General features: G+C 40.1%; 1 protein-coding gene across 29 annotated transcripts in view; it reads right to left on the reverse strand.

Annotated features, from left to right (window-relative positions):
- clasp1a (cytoplasmic linker associated protein 1a) overlaps positions 1 to 22135 on the reverse strand; it is a 91659-nt gene that overhangs the window by 9632 nt on the left and 59892 nt on the right. For 9 of the 29 annotated variants that reach the window (XM_025904036.1, XM_025904033.1, XM_025904035.1 and 6 more), the window contains 15 exons: positions 20986 to 21150; positions 18072 to 18230; positions 15415 to 15477; positions 14537 to 14640; positions 12652 to 12675; positions 11860 to 12104; positions 9946 to 10009; positions 9787 to 9789; positions 9495 to 9658; positions 8085 to 8163; positions 7866 to 8009; positions 3521 to 3670; positions 3011 to 3117; positions 1092 to 1220; positions 591 to 738 (listed from right to left, as the gene is read on the reverse strand). In XM_025904036.1, the coding sequence (XP_025759821.1) occupies positions 591 to 738; positions 1092 to 1220; positions 3011 to 3117; positions 3521 to 3670; positions 7866 to 8009; positions 8085 to 8163; positions 9495 to 9658; positions 9787 to 9789; positions 9946 to 10009; positions 11860 to 12104; positions 12652 to 12675; positions 14537 to 14640; positions 15415 to 15477; positions 18072 to 18230; positions 20986 to 21150 (1748 nt within the window). The remainder of the gene's footprint in view (positions 1 to 590; positions 739 to 1091; positions 1221 to 3010; positions 3118 to 3520; positions 3671 to 7865; positions 8010 to 8084; positions 8164 to 9494; positions 9659 to 9786; positions 9790 to 9945; positions 10010 to 11859; positions 12105 to 12651; positions 12676 to 14536; positions 14641 to 15414; positions 15478 to 18071; positions 18231 to 20985; positions 21151 to 22135) is intronic. The other 20 variants (XM_013271423.3, XM_013271424.3, XM_013271422.3 and 17 more) reach the window with 13 other exon arrangements.

A 22135-nucleotide genomic window follows, 5' to 3' on the forward strand; every position in this document is an offset into this window, starting at 1 on the left:
AACAACAGTCCACTCAAGGCGCTTTATATTGTAAGGCAGACCGTACAATAATACATACAGAGAGACACCCAACAATCACAAGACCCCCTATGAGCAGGCACTTTGGCGATAGTGGGAAGGAAAAACTCCCTTTTAACAGGAAGAAACAGGAGGACCAGGCTCAGGGAGATCTGGCCATGTACCGCGACCGGTTGCGGTGAGTCAGCACTGATTAGTAGTTGTGATGTTCTCATATAGTCAATAGACGTAGCTTGGCAGCAAGTTATCAAGCATTAGCTGATAGTTAGAACACTCTCCTCTCATCTAAACATGGTCACAACTCCTCCAAACACCGCCCAAAATAGCGGCGACTAAAATGTTTAAAAGGGTTACAGAAACCAGCAGGAGATACTGAAAGCACAGTTACTTCATGGTCAACATACAACCAGAAAGCCAAACCACTTTCAAGGTCTAAGAACCTAAAAACTGTTTGAAAAATGTCTTGAAAAATGATAAATGTAATGCAGCAGTGTCTTAAATTTTATGATTTAATGCCAAATCAAATTCCAGATTTTTCAGAAGTGGTTCTGGATAAGACGCTTGTGGCTTACTGCGTCATCCCTCTTTGCCTCCCGTCTAATAGGCTCGTTCAGATCCTCCTGGCTCCGGTAGGAGAAGCTCTGGATGGCTTCAGTGACGCCACGCAGCGAGCTGTAGATCTCGTCCGAGTTCATGTTCTCTGTGTCGTACTCCATCATGCTGCCAGACACACAGACATAAAAAGAAATGCATGCATGCATTTTTATATAAAATATGCAGCAGAAGTAAAATACAGCCACATGAATCTGCAGACATATACATGCGAAGAAGCTGTGCTCTTGACAGACAAGCAGACTGATTTAGAGCATGAGAAGTCCGGAGTGACATAAACCTTAAAAATTATGGATTTTCAAAAGGATGCTTCCACTTTATTAGAGATGATGGTTTAATGCATGAGCAGAACTAAAAAAAAACAAAAAAACAAAACACACTCTCAGCTGGTTTGGCGAACTGGCTAAAGAAAAGAGTGTGGATTCCTTAGGCCACAATCTCCAACGTGCCCGCCTCATTACCTGGGTGAATACGCTCTGCGCAGGACCCTTATGGTGGGGGCAGCAGAGGTGGAGTGAGGCGTAGGAGGAGGAGGAGGAGGGGCAGGCGGGTGCTTTGATAGTCCGTCGACACCCCAACCCCATAACCGACTGTTGTCACAGCACGGCCGGGAGGGAAGGACGGACAGACAGGAGTGAGAGAGCAGGGAAAGGTGGATGGAAACCGACAACACGAGGAGAGAGCACGGGACGAGACAAGAGAGGGGAGGAGAGAGAGGAAACAGCAAGTGCGCAGGAGGAGAAAGAGAAAAGACAAAAAGAAACTAGTCTGAGCTTTAAGGTTACGGGAAAGTGTTAATTAAAGAGGAAAAGTAGCAGAATCCCGTAAAAAGTGAGCGTGTCGACTTCATCTGTGTAAATAGAACTTTTAACTGATTTTAAGTTGGAGAGTCTCACTGCCAAGGTCGTTTCCTTATTCACCTCACCGAAAGTCCTGTTCTGACCATGAAGGTGCCAAAAACAATTTTCTCTGTTTTATATTTACTTATTTTTTTACACAATTCATCCATTTGGATTTTATTAAAGCATAAAGAAAGCACATTTTGTCCCTATTAACATAAAAAGAAACCTGTATCAGCTTCCAGGATGGAAAAATCAAGTGCAGTTCCTTTAACATCAACTAGAGGCACTAAATTTAAAGCAAAAATAATCACATTTACGGCCCTGTTCAAAAACTGTTTCGGTCTCTACAGCTAATTTCCACCTTCATAACAACTGTACAGGGCGGTGAATATTTTTACAACACACTTGTTTAAATTGTATTATGGTTTAAAGTTTGTATTGTCATGGCCTGTTTGACAGACAGGTGGCTGTAGCTGTTACCTACCTTGTTTGTTCTGTAGGAGCCTTCTGGAGCATTTTAATGTGATTATCTGAGCAATAATACGACTGCTGTGCAGTTAATTGTGCAAACAGACTGTCCAAGAAGTCTGAGCTCCAGTTTCAGTGACTAAAACTCTAGGATTTTTATTAAATGCTACACAGCAATAATTAATCTGTGTCTGTGTGATGCACCCATATGGCCTGTCGTCTGTCTTGCCAGGTCTGACTCCTTGACTCCTGACTTCTTCACCATTTCAGATAAATCTCAGATGCACAAATGCAAGTGATCAGAACAGGATTTTGAGGAAGCAATCTGATCATGGCAGCTGGGCTGAAGGTGTTGCAATGCTGCCCAAAAGAAATGTTTTTTTGCCCACATTTTAATTCAGTATGGTTTGTGATATTTATGGGTGAAGCTGGGTAAATTAGTTAATTGTGTGACTGTGATTTTATCTTGAAAGATAACCTTGAAAAGGCATTTTTGTGCCGCTAATGCTCTCCATACAAGGTGCACTGCAGGTTCAAGTGCAGTAACACTAACTTAAATAACTTATCAATGTTTATGGGTTTCTGCTGGCAGATAAAAGGACAATCCAGGCAGAGTGTGTGAGCTGAATGAGCTGCTCAGTGTGGAAGAATGAAACTGGATTTTAGGTAAGTGGGCTGCATTATGCTGTAAAAACAGCAGATTAATGCAGCAATCACCCTCCTCTGGTTTTCTTTTACAACATGACAACTTCAAAGGCTCATTTATCAGTCGCTGTGCAGCAACACTTTTATCAATCAGACAATTGGCAGGAGGAGTTTTGTAAGATTTCTTTTGTTTTTGTAAATAATTGCTTCTTTGTTTTCACATATGTGTGAATGAATTATGGGCTGTAATCTCTAGAACAGCTCACTCAGTCTCAAGCTACTACCGACCCACCTGGCTGCGCGTTAGTTTGTCTACAGGTGACACATGATGACAGCAGCAGTATCCCAACAGTTAAAACACAGCCATGCATCGACACAGTGAGTGTGTCATTAAGGACATAGTGTGATCAAAGGCGGCTGCCTACCTTGGAGAGAGTCCACCATGGGAGCAGTTTGTCGGTGAGGTGAGAGGGCTGGTCCTGCTGGGTGTGTGACGAGCCGGCATTCGGCCAATAGTGTTACTTGGAGAGCCCTGAATATCAACGACATGAAATTACATACAAGCAAACCTTTTTAGATGCTGGTTCTCACCTATGCAGATCTAACAGTACTACTTTAAAAAGTGCTTGATCAAGGCCAAATAGACTTCTTTTAAGGTTCTTGAAGATGCTTCACCCCTTATCCAAAAGTCTCAGCAGGCCATCTATGTCCAACTGGACTAAACTCTGCTGAGGAGAGCACCAACTATCATCCCCCTATAACACAGAGACCATCTTCCAAAGTGAGAACCCCACTCGAGCCTTTCAGAGTTAAAACATCGTATTGAACCTAAACAGAAGTCCACCTCAAGTTCAATCAGTTCAACTCATCTTAGAATACGGCAACCTGGGTGACTCTAAAATTTTTCACCTCAGTGACATAGAAGTCTTACTGACCACATTGCTGCTGGTGTTGCTCGTGTTCTTCAGGTGATTGTGCAGCAGTTTGGTGGCGCCGTCCTGGAAGGTTTTGGGCAGTGCTCCCAGCAGCATGGTGAACTCTGGGGTGTTGAGCTCAAACAAAGCAATCAGCACCACCTGTGCCGCCTGCAGGCAGCGAGCACAACAAGTTAGGAAAGAAAGCAAAACTGCAGAGAACCTTCAGATACCTTCAGGCTTTCATGGTTTCAGAAGCACCTCGGCCAGGTAGCTACCTGCTCATTATAATGCACATTAGCAACCTAGTGTCTTTAAATTAGCCATTTTAAAGCTCTCATTAACACCCTATTCTTCCTGACGATATTCTACCAATACCGGACTATTAACTGAAGAGTTTTTCATCTGGTTGCTGCTTTTAGACCAAACGTAAGGAAGCAGCTGTACCTGAATTATGATCTTCAGAGGAGGCTATACCTCCACTCTAAATCATGTTTGACTGAATATGAACAAGCTACCCATTCTAATTCCTGAGGTTAACTCAAAGTTAACTCACATTTACTTTGATAAATATGAATCTACAAAAGATTCCCTACTCTAACACTGGCTCTTCTTCACCCATGGCTGCCAACTATTGCAGTTAAATGAAAGTGAGGAGTCACAGGTGAAAAATGAGAGAATTCTACAGATTTTACAGGAAGCAGGGAAAGGGTTATAAATGCTGAACTGTACCAGGAAACAAGAAACAGGTGAATTCCTAACACTGACATTCTCCTAAACTTCAGTGCATCTTATTCTAAAAAGCAGTTAATGATACTAAATAAGGTTCAGGTTCGGTTCTTACAGTTCATTTCTCAAGGTTCAGTTCTTATGAGGCCATGAGTAAAGCATATTAAAATCATAATTTATGTACAAGATCTTCTTTATTTATCCAATAAGCAGTGATTATGAGGGTACTGGCAAAAGACTCATTGCTGTATCCTAAAAACTGCAGAACACGCTTGTGCAGAATAAGGCATCACTGAGTGCTTTATGGCTAACCTAGAGCTAATAGGTTAATATGCACACTAATGTATTGTATTCCAATATAAAGCACATACAGTGGACATTATGACTTATCAAGTTAGAATAACAGTAATGTTCTACAATATTTTACAGAATTTGATACACAAGTTGTTGCCAATGCACTTCTGAAACCATGGAAGACATTCTTTCGCTTTCTGGCTCCAAGATGGGCTTCTTGGTGCAGTAATGGAGGCTTTAGCCTGTAGAAAAACATTTTTTGAAAGGTGAGAATTCAAAGATGCATTCAGTAGAAAACTAAAGGAAGAAGAATCTTTTCAGGAAAATCAGTGCTGCAACATGCAAGTGAGTAAAGATAAAGGAGAAAGTACTGGTGTATTGTTGCTGCTGCAGGAGAATAGAAGTTGATGTTTAATAGAACAATGTTTGGTCTATTATTGGGAATAAGTTGTCAAATATGTCATGTTTGATCCTTGTGCAGGTTTCTGGTAAGAAGTGATGGAGAAATGACAACCGCACACCAGTTTTACTTAGGGATGCACCAATCACAGTTTATATCGGCTATAATTCTGATTTAAATTATCCAATTGCATATTTATGACAAAACGATGATCGATTAAACATCCAACAGGTTGTTTTCAGGAGGAAAAAAACTTGCCTTCCAGCATGTGCACAGCCCAGTTTGATTACTGTAAATATCTCTTTAAAGAATTTTCACACTTTATTTGAGCTTAACCAACACAGGGTGTAAAACATAAAATATAACATCCTGATACATCGGATGAAACAAAGGATATTTTGTGTGGTAAGAGTTCCATTTATAAATGCATTATAGATTATACCTAATATTCACCAGGAATAGCATCATACCAATAAACTACTGGGGATTCAAATTTTATAGAACTACAAAACCCGAAGTGAAAATCTTTAAACTGATAAACTGTGCGGACAAAATGTCCGGGGAGAAATCTTCTAGTTGCTGATAATTTGTTCATTTAGGATGGGACTACACAAAACTCTAACCCGGGGCAGCACTGAGGCTATGCCTGCACATTGTGCTTGAAGGTCGGCTAATATAGCATTGAAGGAACCAACTATCCCAACAAGTGTTGTGTGTTTCTCTGCAGTTCTTTAACTTAATTTAAGGTAAAAACACAAAAAAACAAACATTTAAATCACCCTGTTGGCCCTCTTCTGTCTTTCACTTTGTTGGGATTAACAGTTCATGAACAGCTTTTATTGCACTTAGTGCAATAAAAGTGATAACAAGGTATCATCAACTCAATTAATGTTATCTTTGCTTTAGCTGCTCTACTCTGTGTGAATATATACAGTGAAACAGAGAGCACGGGAAGACAGGAGCCTAACCTGAGCTTAAATTAGATGTGAGCAAATAAATTACGTAATTAACTCGAATATATTTCTTTGCCGACTGTTAATTTAAGCCTGATATCTTTAACAGAAATGACTCTTTCAGGGTAATACAGTGTATTAATACTGGTGTGGAAAAACAAAAAAAGGGTATTGGTTAGGATTGGTTTAGGTTTGATGTCTTAAAAACTTTGGGTTGCTTTTTAATTTTGCAAAATTAGCAAATTCAGCAGAAGTTTCTACTTGAGGTTTAACTATTAAGCTGAATTTGTGGATTCATAAAAAAAGATTTCAGGCAGTTTTCTTCATTTGTGCAATGGCTGAACTAAAAGGATGAGTGATTTATGAGCTTTACTGGGGATATTTAGTGTGTCACAGTAGCACAAAGCACTTACAAGGTACTGCTGTCAGACACAAAAATCAGCTCCGCCTACATTTGACCATGTGTGCTTCACTTTACCATAATTCCTCAAATATTTAGGGCTAGATAGAAAATTCAAACGGTTATTAAATGAGAATTATTTTGTATTTTTACAGCTAAAATTACAACGTAATTCTAGCCGGCCTGTATGACACTTGGGTGATAAAGGGTTAATGACATCCAGCTCTTGGTGCCACTATTCCCAACACACATATCTAAAATCTTCATGTTAGCATGCAGATATGCAGGTGGACGGCAGGTTGTTAGGGTGAGTCAAACAGTGTTAGGCACAAACTATTAAAACAAAAAGAGAGCATTCCTATTAATGTTGCACTGCAAAATTAAAATCCATCCAAATGCATTCAAAACCACAAGCTTTCCTGTAATTTGTAGAACTACGAATGTTAAACAAAAGTCTTTCCTGGTTGCACAACAAGCTCAGTTTATTTGGTGAGTGATCACTTTGCCAGGCACACACTGACTTTATTTGTTCAGCAGAACAGCTGGAGTGTAATGGTGAGTGAGAGGATGCCGCAGTTGGCTTTTTTCTTTTTCGCAGTCTTGGAGGTTTGGTGGCTGGTTAGGTGCCGGGCAGGCGGGGCATTGCGTGCTTGTTGTGATGTAATTGGCTGCTGAAGAGGGCTCTACCTGCTTACACCTTTCTTCCTGGTTGCCCTCAGTTGACTGCAGTAAGGCTGCAGTGCTGGACCTGCCTGCTAGCTCCTCGCTCACCCAGTTATGAAGGGTCTGGGGCAACAGTGGCAAGGCAGAAGGGGCATTACAGAATGGCACAGGACCCCAACCATCACAACCATCATCACAGAAGCAATATTTGAGAAGATCTGTGCATGTCGATCAGTGTCCCCTGATAATAGATGCACCTATTGTATTCTTGTTGGTCTATTTACAGCATATCTAAAGATTTGGGCCCTGATTTGAAACTGGGTGAGGATTTCATTTGGAAGAGCGGCAGTGGAAAAACAAACAGTGGGGAACACAGAAGGAGAACATATGACGCGCATCAGACAAGGGAAAGATAATGGGCCATTGACCCAAGGCCATCCACACGGAGAGTGCCTATTATCAAAGTTTACAACTGCTGCTGGACAAACACGACAGGCCGAGGAACCCAAATGAAATAAAGGAGCAGAGGAATACAATATGATTGTTCTGTAGTCAACAATTTTCTGTAAATTCCAACCCCACATTTTTGTTTTTGGACACTCCACGGATAGCTTTACATGATTCAAACACATCCTTCAATACAATCCTTCTTTATTTTATACTGTTTCTTGGTTCAAGCCGTTTTAGGTCCCACTGTGCCTCATTAAAGGTGCTTTCGGTACAATAAATAAGTGAATAAATAAAACTTTCTTAAAATATCAATAGAATGTAAAGAAAGGGCAGAGATTAAGTAAGACATCTGTGTATTGTGTTGTAGAGATCTCAACTGAAGATGAAATGGGGCCGCACTGTACTCTTTGATAATACTAGAATGAAATAATAAATAGAATAGTAAGTGTGAGAGCCTTAGGACATATTTTGGCCTACCTTCCTCACATCTGAACTTTTTGGTTCAGTGGTCCAGGTGATGATGCGAGACACCGCGAGCCGAGTCTCGCTGGAGTTGACAAAGTCTGTGGGATCCATCTGCCGTGCCAGGGACTCGATGTACTTTAAAATGGCCACTTTCACCTGAAGGGACAAGAAACCTTTAGTCTTGCTGAAATTATATCTGCCGACCAGAAATTAACTTTACTTCTACTTTACCTTGAGGTTTGGAGTCTGAGTCTGATCCACAATAAACCTCATCAGAATGTTGAACTGCTGGTCAAATGGGAAGGACTCCCTAAAACAGAGAAAGAGAACAGAATTCACTTCTTTCCTTCATGTGGCTTTTAAGCGGGTCTAAGGAAAAGCTGAAATAGGTTTCGAGTTTCATTTTACGTGAAGCGTCCACATTACTGCAGTATTTTTGGATCCCTACACCGGAGACAAGTACAACTCTGTATGAAGTCACACTCACAGCTGTTGAAGGGTTTCTTTTCAAAAGTGCAGATAGAAATACCACAGCTTTATGACAACTACTGCATCTCAAAGGGTAGCAAGCACCTCCAACAAGCATCTGTGGTATTTTTTTTATTTATTTATTTTTTAAGATCATGTAAATCACTCTAATTCAGTTAGGCCTCAGTTAGTGTCAAAAACGAAACAGCACACAGCTGCAACATGTAGATGAAGGTCTGCAAAGCTCAGCGTAGCTCCTGCAGACTACCATCACTGCACCACTCAAGGACCGTTAGCCCAGAATGAGATAAATGGAAATTTTTTTGAAAGACCTTTTAGTATCACTCTGTAGAACAAGTCCAGGTGAAAGGGTGTAATGCTTGTTCTAAATATCAATATATTTGCAAATGATTGGACAGCAGTGTTTCTATCAGTATAATTTGATGTTGCCTTTGCTTTAAATTTATTCTCAAAATTGTCATGCAGCAACAAGGGAGATATAGTTCGAGTCAAACTGCAAATAATAAATCAAAGTTTTAAATCCACATTTATATTGAAGCCACAGCTGTGCATGTAAAACCCAAAAGGTTTGTTCATTTGTAAAAAGAATACACTAACAGAGAATAAAAGCAATAACTTTTACCCTGCAAACACGGCTTGCTCGACTACTATTTTGTGACTTTTGCATTTCAAGATGTTAACTCGGACCTGAATTGATCCTTTAAAACACCAAAGTGAGTTTTTGTGGAAATAGCCTGGTGGAGAGAGGCTTCACTTCCTGTCTGATGGCAGGTAAAGCAGTGACAATGTTCCATTTGTGTCCACAGCAGCACATGGCTTTAGATTATGTGTGTACTTGGGGCGTGTGGTCTACTACCACCTGCTGCAAGTAACACACTGACTGTGGATCAGAAATATGTGAAAACAGTTTACCCAGAAAAATAGTTTTCATTTTAAACACAGACTTTCTTCAAAACTGCAGCAGCTTCCGACTGAGAAACCAATGGTCTGTTTTTATGGATCCGTCTATCTCGTTGCTTTTATTGAAAAATAATGATCTGTATATAACGTGTTTCCATCTGACTGAATTATATAACATTTGATCCTGCATGCCCGCTCCTTATCGATCAGAAATGCAATAGGAAGCAGCCATGACTGGTGTGACTTTCAGACCTTGTGACATCCAGGGCTTTCTGGACTTTGGCCTGGACTGAGCCAAGCAGGTCTGCGCCCATCTTCTTCAGCAGCTGGGTGAGCAGGACAAAGAGCCAGTCCTGCAGGTCCTCCCTGTGTACTGTGACGAAGTCCACAAGAGTTTCAAGGAACATGCTGAAGACCTGCAAATATGCACACAGATCATACATTTAAAATCCCAAAAAAATTTTAAAGAGGAAAAAATATTAAACTTGCATTTTTTTTTTAAATCTCATATTTATTTAGAGTATGAATTCAAAAACAAACTTACTCTCTGTTGTTAAGTCCACAGCAAGGCAGAACATGCAACAAAGGACGCCTCATTAGTACCAAAAAGTCACAGCATACACATGTAATGTACCATGCATTCATACTGAAGTCAGCATTCATTCAAATCACTGTTTTAGTTGGTAAAGTTCTGATTCATTACCTTGCTGTGAGGATCTGCAAACATCCGTGTGAAGATCTCACAAAGTCTCTTCAGCTCCACACGACTGCAGCCAACCAACAGAACCAGACAACCAATCAGCCATCATCAATCAATCACTCAGTTTTAAGCAAAAAGCCAAATATAAAATCCATCAGGTCACTGCCAACTCATTTGTGGAAAGGAAATGATCATTTTGTACCTGTTTATCCTTGAGTTTAAATGCACCTGTGGTGATCTACCATGTCTTTCCAATGGGTTCAGCTAACCACCTGTTTTCAGATTTCCTTACAGTCTATCTCACTCTGGCTAGCAAGTTGCACACAGTTATTGTTCTGGTTCGCCACCAATCGGATGGCTGATTTGTTTAGTAAGGGTTATAGAACAGACAGAAATAAAGGCTGTTCCAACTAAGGAAGAAAGTCACCTGTAAGTTGTAGAAAAGCGCAGGGAAATCACAGATTTTTTTTTTTATGAGTCCTTTGTTGTGCATGTATCCAAACACATTGGGATTTGCATTACTCAAGATTACCAACAAATCCGAAATCACCTCTAAAAGTGATTTGATGTTAAAGGGTCTACAATTCTACATGTTTGAATCCAAAGACTAAAATATTTGGATAGTCAATGGTGCTGTCACTCAGACTCCTTTAATTAAGTTTTACTAACAGGAGAAAAGGTGGACAGTGACTCAAGAGTTCATGACCAAAGTTCCCCAAAAGGTGAGCCTTTAAAGCACTTAAGATAGAAAGATTAGACTCTTAAATTTAAATGGATGGTTAGGAGAATATATTCAGCTGGGGTAGAGTTTTACCCATGTGGTATACACAAATGAATATGACAATAACAAAAGAACTGTAAGGGTCAAATTCACGTTTGAGACTACACTGAAAAAGTGATGTCTTCTATTTTTGAGTCTAAATCAAAAACCTTACATATTTGTAGTTCCTTTTAAAGTGCAAACACTTTTAAAAATTAATTATTTAATATTTTTATAGGCTTTTCCTTTGCTGTTACTTAATTGTCACATAAGTTTGATCAGCTCTGTTCTTATATGACATAGATCATAAAACAACTACTACTGTTACAAGCTAAAGACAGTAAAACTGAAGCCTGTCCACTCACAAGACAAGAGGCTAATTGGTTATTCAGCTAACTGACACAGAGACCCATGACAATAGCGACCTGGACAGTAAGCTAGCCGGGGGAGAAAACACCCGACAGAAAAAAGCGAGGCTGACTGGTTAGCAGTGGCTGAACTTTCAAAATGAGAGCAAGGAAATTATTCACAATAGAAAAAATTTTAAATTAATAAAAAATAAGGTGTAAAAACAATTGGGTAACTGTTAATAAACTTGGACAGCCTACCAAGTAAAGTCTGTGAGTGGGAAACATTGTGTAACTCTAACTAGGTTACAAGATCAATGTACGACGTGTGACCAAAGTCCAGAGAAGCTGCCTCGAAAAATCAAAGACGTTATCTGATTTAAATTTGGCCGATCTCCCGTTCAAGGTCATCTGCGAGTGCATCGCCGGACTTTCATTTATAGATCCAGTCTTCTTTGTGATCTTTCAGTTTAAGTTTAAATAATTTTGGGAAGTGGATAAAGTCGCAGGGACCCAAATGTGGCAACTTGGGTGGGTGGTGAACAAAGTGTGTATTCGTGTTTTTAGTGCACCCTGTACCCACTAGAGCTGTACCCGCTACGATATTTGTTCACAGAAAGCAGAGGGTGATCGGATAACTTGAAATCTAAGTTTTGATTCTTATTGGATAATGAAATTATTGAATGTACTCTGTGTGCACCTTTGAACCACTCTGAAGAAAGATAGTAAAAACAATAACTAGTCCCCAAATACTAAAGCACATATTTCTTGCATATGTATTTTTATACCCCACAGACAGCTCGCTCCCACCTCAGTATTCTTTGGCTCTTCAGGAGGTTCTGCAGGCCCAGCAGGCCCTCCTTCCTCTCAGACCAGTTGGAACTGGCACAGTGGTTCAGGACCTCAGCCACATCCTCCGTCTGGCGCAAGTAATGTGGGATTCCTCCGTTTCGTGACCCATACGAGCGCTCTGAGCATGCACTAGATGCGTCACTGTTGGCATCGTCGTCAGAGTACATCCCCGGGGATTCGTACCTCCGCCTCAATGTCTTCCTCTGAGAAGGAAAGACGGACATTGACGATTTGATACTGAAATACTGACCAGCTGTGAGGTAACAATCTTTGATAAAAGCTTGCCTGTTGCATCTGGTAGCCATGCGGTTTTCTCAACAGTTTAAGAAAATTAAAAGTCCAAATTTATACGCAGACGGTATGAAATTCTTCTAATACATTTTAAAGCATTTTCTTTCATTCTTTCTATAAAAAGCCAGTCAAGCAGTGCCACGAGTAAGCAAAGGCCTTGCAGTGGGGGACACGTCAAACAGATCTTATCTCAAAAAATGAGCAATGTGCCAAAACAATGAGGTTCAACACATTTATACCACAAAGAAGTGTCTCTGCTCTGGTACCACAGATGCTCACATCAGGGATGCGATGGACAAACATTCAAAGTGAAACAGAAAAATAAAGAAAAATAAAGAAATAAGAAGGCTTTGGGGTGGAGGAGCGATTATGATGAGGCAAGCTGCATTACTGTTTTCTTAACTTTGTTAGTGCATGATGGCATGGATACATGGACAGAAATGCAAAATGACCAACTACCTTATTCCTGGAGTCTCCTAAAAGCTGAAATGGTAACAAACAACCAAGAGGAAAAGAGGAGAAAGGGAACGTTTAAAGGAGGATCAAAGAAAGAGTGCAGTCCATTTTTCTGCGTGCAACACACATGTGACAAGACATGTTAGAAATATATCTGATCTTAGTAAATGTAAAACTTTCTCATGGAGCTCTGTATTCCTGAAAAAAGGTGAGAATGAAGGTGAGAAGTAAGTTTGGTGACATCTACTATTTTAGCAGTAAAGGAAGTCTTCACAGTGGCCTGAGCATCCGTTATTAAGATTGCATAAGTGACACGTAAGGCTTCATGGAGAGTACAACGAGTACCTGGATAATAACATTTAATTCAATTCAATTTTTATTTATACAGCACCAAATCACAACAAGAGTCGCCTCAATGAGCTTTATATTGTAAGGTAGACCCTACAATAATACATACAGAGAAAAACCCAACAATCATATGACCCCATATGAGCAAGCACCTTGGCGACAGTGGAAAGAAAAAACTCCCTTTTAACAGGAAGAAACCTCCGGTAGAACCAGGCTCAAGGAGGGACGGCCATTTGCCGCGACCGGTTGGGGTGAGAGAAGGGTTTAATTTAATGTTTAACAAAGAACCAGGGATTTATTCTAGTAGGAGAACTCTCAGAACCACCAGTTTAATAGGTCTCACTTGGGATATAACAGGTTAAAATTTTGTTTGTCCTAGCCAAATATATCATGATTTCAATGGAAGAGCTCAAAACATTAGAAGGATGGGATGTGTGCAAACAGGTGCTTATTTGAACATGTGTGCTAACTAACCAATCAACATGCAGCACTGCCAGCTGCATCAAAAATGGAGTCCATACAATACTGTACTTTTTAAAAACTAAAATACGGCCCTCCTTCCAAATTCACTCTTATTCATTGTGGACAATCTCATGAGAGCCCTCTTGGTAAATCCAATTTATAGCCAATTAAATTTTATTTTATTTTATTTATTTATTGCCAATTCACAACAGCAATCATCTCAAGGTCTGTTATACTGTAAGGTAAAGAGCGTACAATGTTGGAGAAAACAAAAATCCCCCAAAACAGACAATCACCTGTAAGCAGCACTTGCTGATGGTGGGGAAGACGAACTCCCTTTTAACAGGAAGAAACCTCCAATACAAACAGGATAAGGGGAGCAGCCATCTGCCTGACTGATTGGGCATAAGGAAAAAAAGGGGAGAACATAGAGAGACTAGCAGTTTATGCTAGCTAGCTAGTAGATTTATTTATTTATTCTTTTTACATCTGGCAATATTGAGACGACTCCTGCCGCTGACTGGTGTTTATGCATGTCAAACCTTCATCCTCGCAGTAGAAAAATTAAACATTACATGTGGTCAGAGGTTTGATAAGTGCCCACAAAATGGGAACGCTAAAGCAGCAATAAACAATTTTCCAATCTATATCTTTGATTGGAAAAAATTGTGCACTAATTTAAGACTTAATACATGAAAATATGTAGTGTGGATTTGAATAAGGACATGCAACCATTAATGCAGGTAGATGACCAACTGCCCAGACCTCACTTGCTGATTTTAACATTTTATCTTATCAGACAGAATTTAAATCTAATAGTTTCCACATCCATTTTCTAATACTGGGGAAAAATTAATTCCTCTAGTTTTGTAGGTTACAAGGTCACAATGGGACAGACATAAACATTTATACAATATATCTCCACACTGATAAACTTCTTAAAAGTGTTGCCAGTAGAAACAAGTCCTTTTGTTTGCTATGCAACATTCAGTCGTGTTAATTTAATATAAAAATATTTTTTAATGTTAATCACAAATTTTCAATTATGCGTCTTTTCTCTCAAAAACCATCAACTTACCAGAGCATCAGCGACTGCTGCCTCCACCTCTGTGCCGGTGTTTAGGACCCTCATGGCATTAACGGACGCAGAAATTCTCGCTTGATGCACCAAACCGTACCGGTCTGCAAACAGAAACGGGGACAGAAGACAGTAAAGTGAAAGTGAATAAAAGTACAAATGCTCACAGTTACTTACCTACTTCTCTTACTTACTGGTCTCTGCTGTGAATTAAAAGCTGAAAATATATTTAAGGCTCCAACCACCAAAAGCAAAAAGAAAAGCAACATCTTATAGAAGAAAAACCCAAACAGCAGGTGACCAGGCCCTCTGCCAATAAGCACAGACATGCATCACAGCAGCTGTATACTTATCCCTTGGAAGAAGAAGGATTTAAGAAACTAGCAATTCAACAAATAGGAAAAACAAACGTGTATGTTAAAAAAAAAAAAACATGGAAAAACGACCAAAAAATATATGTGAAAGAAAGATATTTAATGCCACGAAACAAATTCCACATTAGCACAAAAAAATGTAACTGCAGCTACAAACACACTAGAGGCCACTGAATTAAACAAAAAATAAATAAATCACAGCTAACCAGAAAAAATATATATAAAAAAATAAGGCACCGGGAATGCAAAAGAGTGAACAATGTATCAAGAACATAAAATAAAATACATAAAATAAAATTTTCCCTTTACATGCTCAATTATAAAAATACTGCATAAAATACTGAGCAGGGAACATAAAACCAACTATAAATGTTGCCTGCATTCACGTCACTGTACACATCCACAGACGCATGCTGGCCGGCATGATTTGTGTGTGATATTTTAAAAAATGGGAGGAAACTGAGAGTGGCTTGGCTAGTTGGGGAATCTGATCATGCAGGTCACCTGACTGGCCATGGGGGTCGGCTGTGGAGAGAGCGCTGGTTGAACGGGAGTGACGTCGGGAGGCTGCGAGGGAAACGAAAGGTGGGCGACATCCGGACCAAAGGGTTAGTGGTGCAAACACACAAACAGAAGCCATTTTTACTCTGCTGGGCTGAGCTTCATGCAACACTGGCTTCAACACCTCCTCCTGGGCTCAATGGGCTCCCAGGCAGTCCTGAAAACTGCAGTTCCTCTCAAGTCCACTTGAAGATAGAGCCAAAAGTGAATTAATTGCTATCATATTAAAATGTCCAACTTTAAAAAAAGAAAAAAGAAAACAAAACAAAACAATGTTACAATTATTACATGGAGACCAAATCAGTTCCTTGTTTATCTGTAAACATGTTGATTTCTGCTGTAAAGTTGGACATTTTAATGTTGGGAGTCTATGTGGACACACGTGCTGCGGGAGTCTCTAGTGGACATTAGATGAACTGCTTTCTTGTTTGATTGACTGTCTGATTTTTCACCCTGGAGGCTGCATCTTGGCAGACCTTACTGGATTGGGAGCAGTGTCAAAAATATTTGGCTAGTAAAGAAGGCTACTTTTGTTCTTACATTAGTGATTTTGTCCTTTCTGAGTTTAATGTGATAAAAATGTCCAAAATGAACGTCACATTTAATTCAGTAATACCTGAAACTAGTGACTGAGACCATAAACTCGTCAGGGAAGTGGTTATTTTCTCATAGACAACAATGTACAATCAGACTTGCAGGTTTAAGCCACTCTGGCATCATAATGCTACCCTTTCTAGCCAAATTGAAACATAAATCTGCCTTTTTGCATTATCCAACCATTGCATATTATACTTTTAAGTGTTTTGATTTGACATAAAACTGAAGAAAACCTGCTTTAGCTCCATTTCTTGCTCTTAACCTGTGCAAACACTGTTATATCCTTCAGATCAGTTCAGCAGAGTAAAAACAGGTCACTTGTACAGGATAACAGGAGGTGTTGCCCGTCATAATAACAAAGAATTTTTAACATTAAACGTCGGTGAAAACATGTAGCCTTTTTCCCAGCACACATTTTGATTTTTCAAAGTAAGAAAAACACTGATGTTTCTAATAATTGAAAAAAATGGAATCAACCAATATTCATTCACTTACTTTTTTTCTACCGTGATAAGTCAAAATATTAGCTGTGAAAAGGCACCAAAATGAATAACTGAACTGTGTCTGCTGGCAGAGCAACATAAAACAAAAAATGATTTAACAGAGAACAGAAAAAGATGCTGTTACTCTCACAGTTTAGAGTTTTTGGGTTTGGGTCCAAAGAAATTCTGAGAGATTTTCCTGGCAGAGAATGGTGTGATGACAGTAAGCGGGACCAGTCGGCCTCCACATTTGACCACTACCTGACCCACAAAACAATGGACTCCTCCTCCTGCAGGTGGTGGACCCACAGGAGAGCCAATCCATGCATCTCCCTTGTGTTTATCAAGAAAACACTTTGAATCTGAGGTGAGGATGGTTTGCCCACTTATGCAAGTGTTCAAACATCTCCAGGTCTTTTTCACATGTGAGGGAAGACAGATTGACAGCTGGATTGATGAAACATCTGCGAGGATGTGGATGCTGTGTCCAGCTGTTGTGTTGAAGAGACAGCTGAGCATGAAGGTGAAGCTGGTCAAGCTATGTTCATACCCTAATCTGTGACCGTGAATTAGGGGTAATAACTCAGCGAAAACGATCATGCATAAAAGTGTTGAGAATGAGCTTCATATGGTAGCTGAGGCCTCTGGGCACCATTTTACCACCATCTGGTGAATGCCTCTTTACAACAAACTTGACGTCACGCCTCTTGATTTCTGTAATTCTACGCGTTGTGCCACTGCAGCTGGGTTGAAGACACGAGTCTACGAACATGTTGGTGTTCATGACTGTTAATGATGTATCAGTACAGAAGTTCAGAGATTAAGTTTGAAAAAATGAAGTGTGTGGAAAAAACTGAATGTTCAGGAGAATAATGCAGCAGCTACCTGTGCTGTAACAGCGAGCATAAAATTGGCTGTGTGAATACGTCACTGGTTGCGTGCAATGTGACCAATGTAGTGGGTGTACTGGTGGCCTTAAGAATAGGATGACGAGGCCAGTCATTCTGGAGGAGCTCAGAGCAGATCTGTGGCTCCTGGAAAGAAGACCCAGGATGTGCTAGAGAGATATGTCTTTAGTTTGGATTAGGAAAATCTTGCTGTCCTTATCCAGGAAGAACTGGAGGAGGGTCTAGACAACGATTGGTTACTGCTTCTCCCAGAAGTAATTTTTATTACTTTGTTTATCCTTAGATTTAAAAAATTCTGCAGATAGATTAAAAAGTCCTTCATCTGCATATGATTTCACTTACAAATATTTCAATTACAGGAATCCCTCTTAAAAAAAGCCCAGCACAGAAACACTGAGGTAAATCTCTTATATAGGAAAACAATCAAATTAAGAAGAGAAAAACAGAGCAGACACAGTTCATGCACATAGGAAGGCATGCAGAGATTTCAGATGCTACAGAGACCAGACAGAAGACTGGAGCAGGAGGCTCGTTTAAGCATCAGGTACATTTTGTTCAGTTGGTAAGCTCACTAGGAGAGAGTCCACACAGCCGTGAGCTTGAAGTTACTCACCCAGAGGAGTGAAGCCCCGAGCGGGGCTGGTGTCACGGCTGCTCTCACGACTGGTGTCGCGACTGCAACCTTGACTCATGCTGGGACGGGGAATGCGGCTCCGGGCTAGCGTGCGGTAGGGGAGAGCAGCAGGAAGAAGAGGTTTACCACACAGGCTGGCTGTTAGGACAATAAGTTAGGTGGGAATGTCAGTGTGCATCCATAGGAGAAAAGGTGGGAATGAGGCTCGGACAGAGGAAGACATAGAGAGAGAAGAATACTGGAAGCATGAAGCCTCGGATGAGGGTCCTGGAGCATGTGATAGCCAACAACATGAACTGTTTTAAGTGGTTGAATAATAAGTGAGTAACTCTGGTTTTCCATGAAGAGATTAAAACGATGTGTATGGTCACTGGGGACAGGAGATTTCTGGGCAGCCCATGTTTATGAGTTTTGGCAGAACAGTGTAAAGGACAGCACAGAAAATCAACCGATTCATAAACCAATCAAAAGAGTCAAACTCTTAACCTAATATAGAGATACTACGAGAGATTAATTTAAAAAAAAAAAAAGCAGATACAGAAGGAAAATGGTGAGAGTAAAGAAAATGACAAACAGGAGTAGTGGTGAGTGAGAGTCAGTCATACAGCACATGGCCAGGAAAGGTTAGATCCAAACATGAGCCCAGGCTTCAAACTGTTAACTTGTGAGAAACAGATCAAAAAAAGCAGGATTCCCGAGTTTGTAAAGAAGAAAAAATACAAAAAAGGAAAATTCAGCATTTTAAATGAGCAAGTGAAGAAAATAAAAGACCTCTTTCCCATCTCAAATCAAATCTATAAACACAAACACAAAGAAACACTTGACAAGAAACCAAATTTATCAGAAAAAACAAACAATTTTTGACTTATAGTCTTTCATCAGGTAACCCGCAACTGATGGAGGGTTAAAGAGCTTCATGAAAAAAAGACCAATGAGAGTTTGGACCTGTAAGTCTGAAAAGTCATGACTGCGCCTGGCCCTACAGCAGGGCAGCCAGAGAGGAGAGGTGTGGTGCACAGGAATTCTTAAGGTGCTGAACCATGAAATCAATGAAAATAAAACAAGATCATCTTCTTGGGAACGTCCACAATACTTCCAGCAGCTCTGCTATCTTTAGATTTCTGTTCTGAACACTTATACTGCTCAGTCAAGAACTGCCGTTTTAAACTGACCTGAACTTCACAGAGAAGATGTTTCTGGTGATGAGAGCTGTGTCTGCGGGTAGGACTGATCAGATTTTAGATTTTTATTCCTGATTTTCATCCACAGTCTCCAAACCAAAAGACAGCACATCAGGTGAGATGCGAGACCAGGAGCATGCTTGCATCCCCAAATATTCTTTGGGTTGAATTTGTCTCCCAAGGTCAGACTGTGAACTTTAACTGTATTGTCTGAGAAGGAATATTCAGAGGAAACCATCAGACCTGGACTAAAAACACGTTTTTTTGCTCACAGCGACGTAACCTTCACTCACCACCTGCACTACTTGCCAGACTTGGCTTTCTGTGGCTTCATCCATGTATTGTATGTAAATTAAAATCAAGTGGAAGGATCACCTTCTAGGGACACTGGAGGAGATCCAGCACAGCAGAGGCACAAGCGTAGGAGGACATAACAGACCTTGTACAGAGATATCTAAAAAAAACAAAACAAAAAAAACAAAAAGCAGCCATGCTGGAAATGATCCAGAAGTGCATGTGGCTGCCAACATAACTGAGATAAACAGATTTGTTTGGGTTTGTTTTGTAGTGGTGCGCTCAGTTTTGGTTTCCATCTTTCTTTTATAGTGGAGGTCTTTCGTTAACACCACCAAGTAATCTGCACACAGGCTGCAGCATCTTTTGTAATTTTTCTCAAAAGTTTAACAAATACAAGTTCAAACCAAATATTTCAATAAAAAACAAAAAAAAGCTCTAACTTCAATTATTTTTTGGCCCTGTTGTGAGAAATCGTATGTCAGAATACACCTGTGAGGAGTGATTATTTAAGGACGGGAATCATATCGCAATTTACTGTATCACTGATTTATGATCTGCACTCTGACAATAAACTCGCTCATGGAAATGTACAGGAAATGTAGATGTTTCAAAGGACAGCACACAAAACAAACAGGACTTTATGTTTTTATCAGAAAGATAGGAAAATCCAGTTTCAGCTATCTGTACATGTGTTCCTGTGCCACATGGTGATCAGCACACCTGAGGGGTCAATGCCGTGCAGCCAGTCAAAGGAACACTGCGTGACATCTGGGCCAGCTTCTTGTTTTTCTTCTGTGCAGTTATGTCATATTAATATTGACACTAAATAAGCAATTCATTCCCTGCGCAATTACAATTCCTATTTATGCATCAAATATCAGAAAACTGCAGAAACAAGTCAGGACTAAAGTGTGTTTAATGGAATAAATACAGACTGCTGCTGGCTTAGGAGCCATTTCAAAAATCATCATCATTATTCTGATTGTTCTATGTTTTGATGGAAGTTTAATGCCTCGTTTTAAATAGCTGTTTATCCTTATTGTATCATTATTACTGATGGTGAGCTCTTTTATTGAATATACAGAACTTTGCCTAGGCATTTTAAAAATGCTAAATAAATTAATAGTATAACAGTAATGAATTGTTATTAATTACTGAAACGTGGATTCCCTCAGTTTGCAAAGACGTGCGTCAGTATGTCTCAGTGCACAGACTCCCTGTTGTTTATGTCCACTGTCACTTTTTCATACTGCATTTTCTTTAATGTGTAGATTCTCTTATTTATTTATTCTACTTTCATCATAACTGCGGTCTCATTTTCATGTTTCTGAAGGTGCTTTAAGTTTACTTCTATGTTATTGTCGCATAGAGATAGTAAATGCAGTGAGTGTGCCACTCCGGAGTCAGGTCCTTACCGAGGCCTAATCGGCTGGGGCTGGTTTCCCGGCTGCAGCCCTGGCTGCGAGGGATCCTGCTGCGCTTGTCCGCTGGAGTGGTGGAGGCTGATGCCGTGGCTCGAGGGATCCGTCCGTAGCTGCTGTGGCCGAGTAGCTTACCCGGAGAGCTGGAGCGACTGCCGGCTGTTAGGACAAAAAAAATAAAAATAAAAAAGGACAAACAGGAAAAAAGTGGCCGAGATAGTGGCTTGGATAAGTGAGGGATGATGAAGTCCTGTGAGGACACTGCAGCCCATAAATCTGACAGATTATGATGTGTTCTTCTATTTTAGGCACAAACCCATCACTTATCTTTAAAGGTGAATCACAGTGACAACACAGAGCTTCAAAGACAGGTAAATTACAGTCGTAAACCATCAAGCGACCGAGCTGTGTTAGCCACTAAAACGGCCAAGTGGGACCATCAGATTTTAGACTTTCTGTCTTTGCTTTTATTTTATTTTTGTAATGGATCTGTCTGTCTGTCCCACCCATTCACTGTTTTGTTTGTTATATGGCAGACCATCTAAAACAGGGACGTTGAACTCCACGGGGATGTGGTCCACCAGTTTTACATGGTGGCATCAACTTTGAGACTCTGTGGGCCAGACCAGTGAAACTCTCCTGTCTGTCAGTGTAGAAACACTTAACTACACATTTAATCTCTGAGATATCTTAATATATATAAAATAAAAAGTGCAAGTTCAAGTGCAAGATTTTCTAGAGAAACACTAAAAATATCTGAAAATGAAAAGCCTAACTATAGAATAATTACCAACAAATTAATGATTTTAAAAAAATTCACACAGCTTTCCTCACAGAAACCATGAACCAATTCCTATTAAAAACTAGGAAAATTCTTGGAAAAGTAGGTAGGAAGGAAACATATGTGGCACACAGAAACACGCAACTTGGTCACTTGAAGGTTAAACAATCAAAAACAGAATTTACAGCTTGGACATGTGGGGTGAAGGAAGGGGAACACTTGTTCAAAGTAAATGGGAACACACAATGCCTTCAACAGTGGGGAAAAAACCCAACAAAACCTCACAAAATACCCAATAGCTGTAAAGTGTGAGAAACATGCAGATGCTGTACGATGACACAACGAGACTACGTGCAAAGCTTT

Source organism: Oreochromis niloticus, linkage group LG16 (assembly GCF_001858045.2).
Source record: "Oreochromis niloticus isolate F11D_XX linkage group LG16, O_niloticus_UMD_NMBU, whole genome shotgun sequence".
NCBI lineage: Eukaryota > Metazoa > Chordata > Actinopteri > Cichliformes > Cichlidae > Oreochromis > Oreochromis niloticus.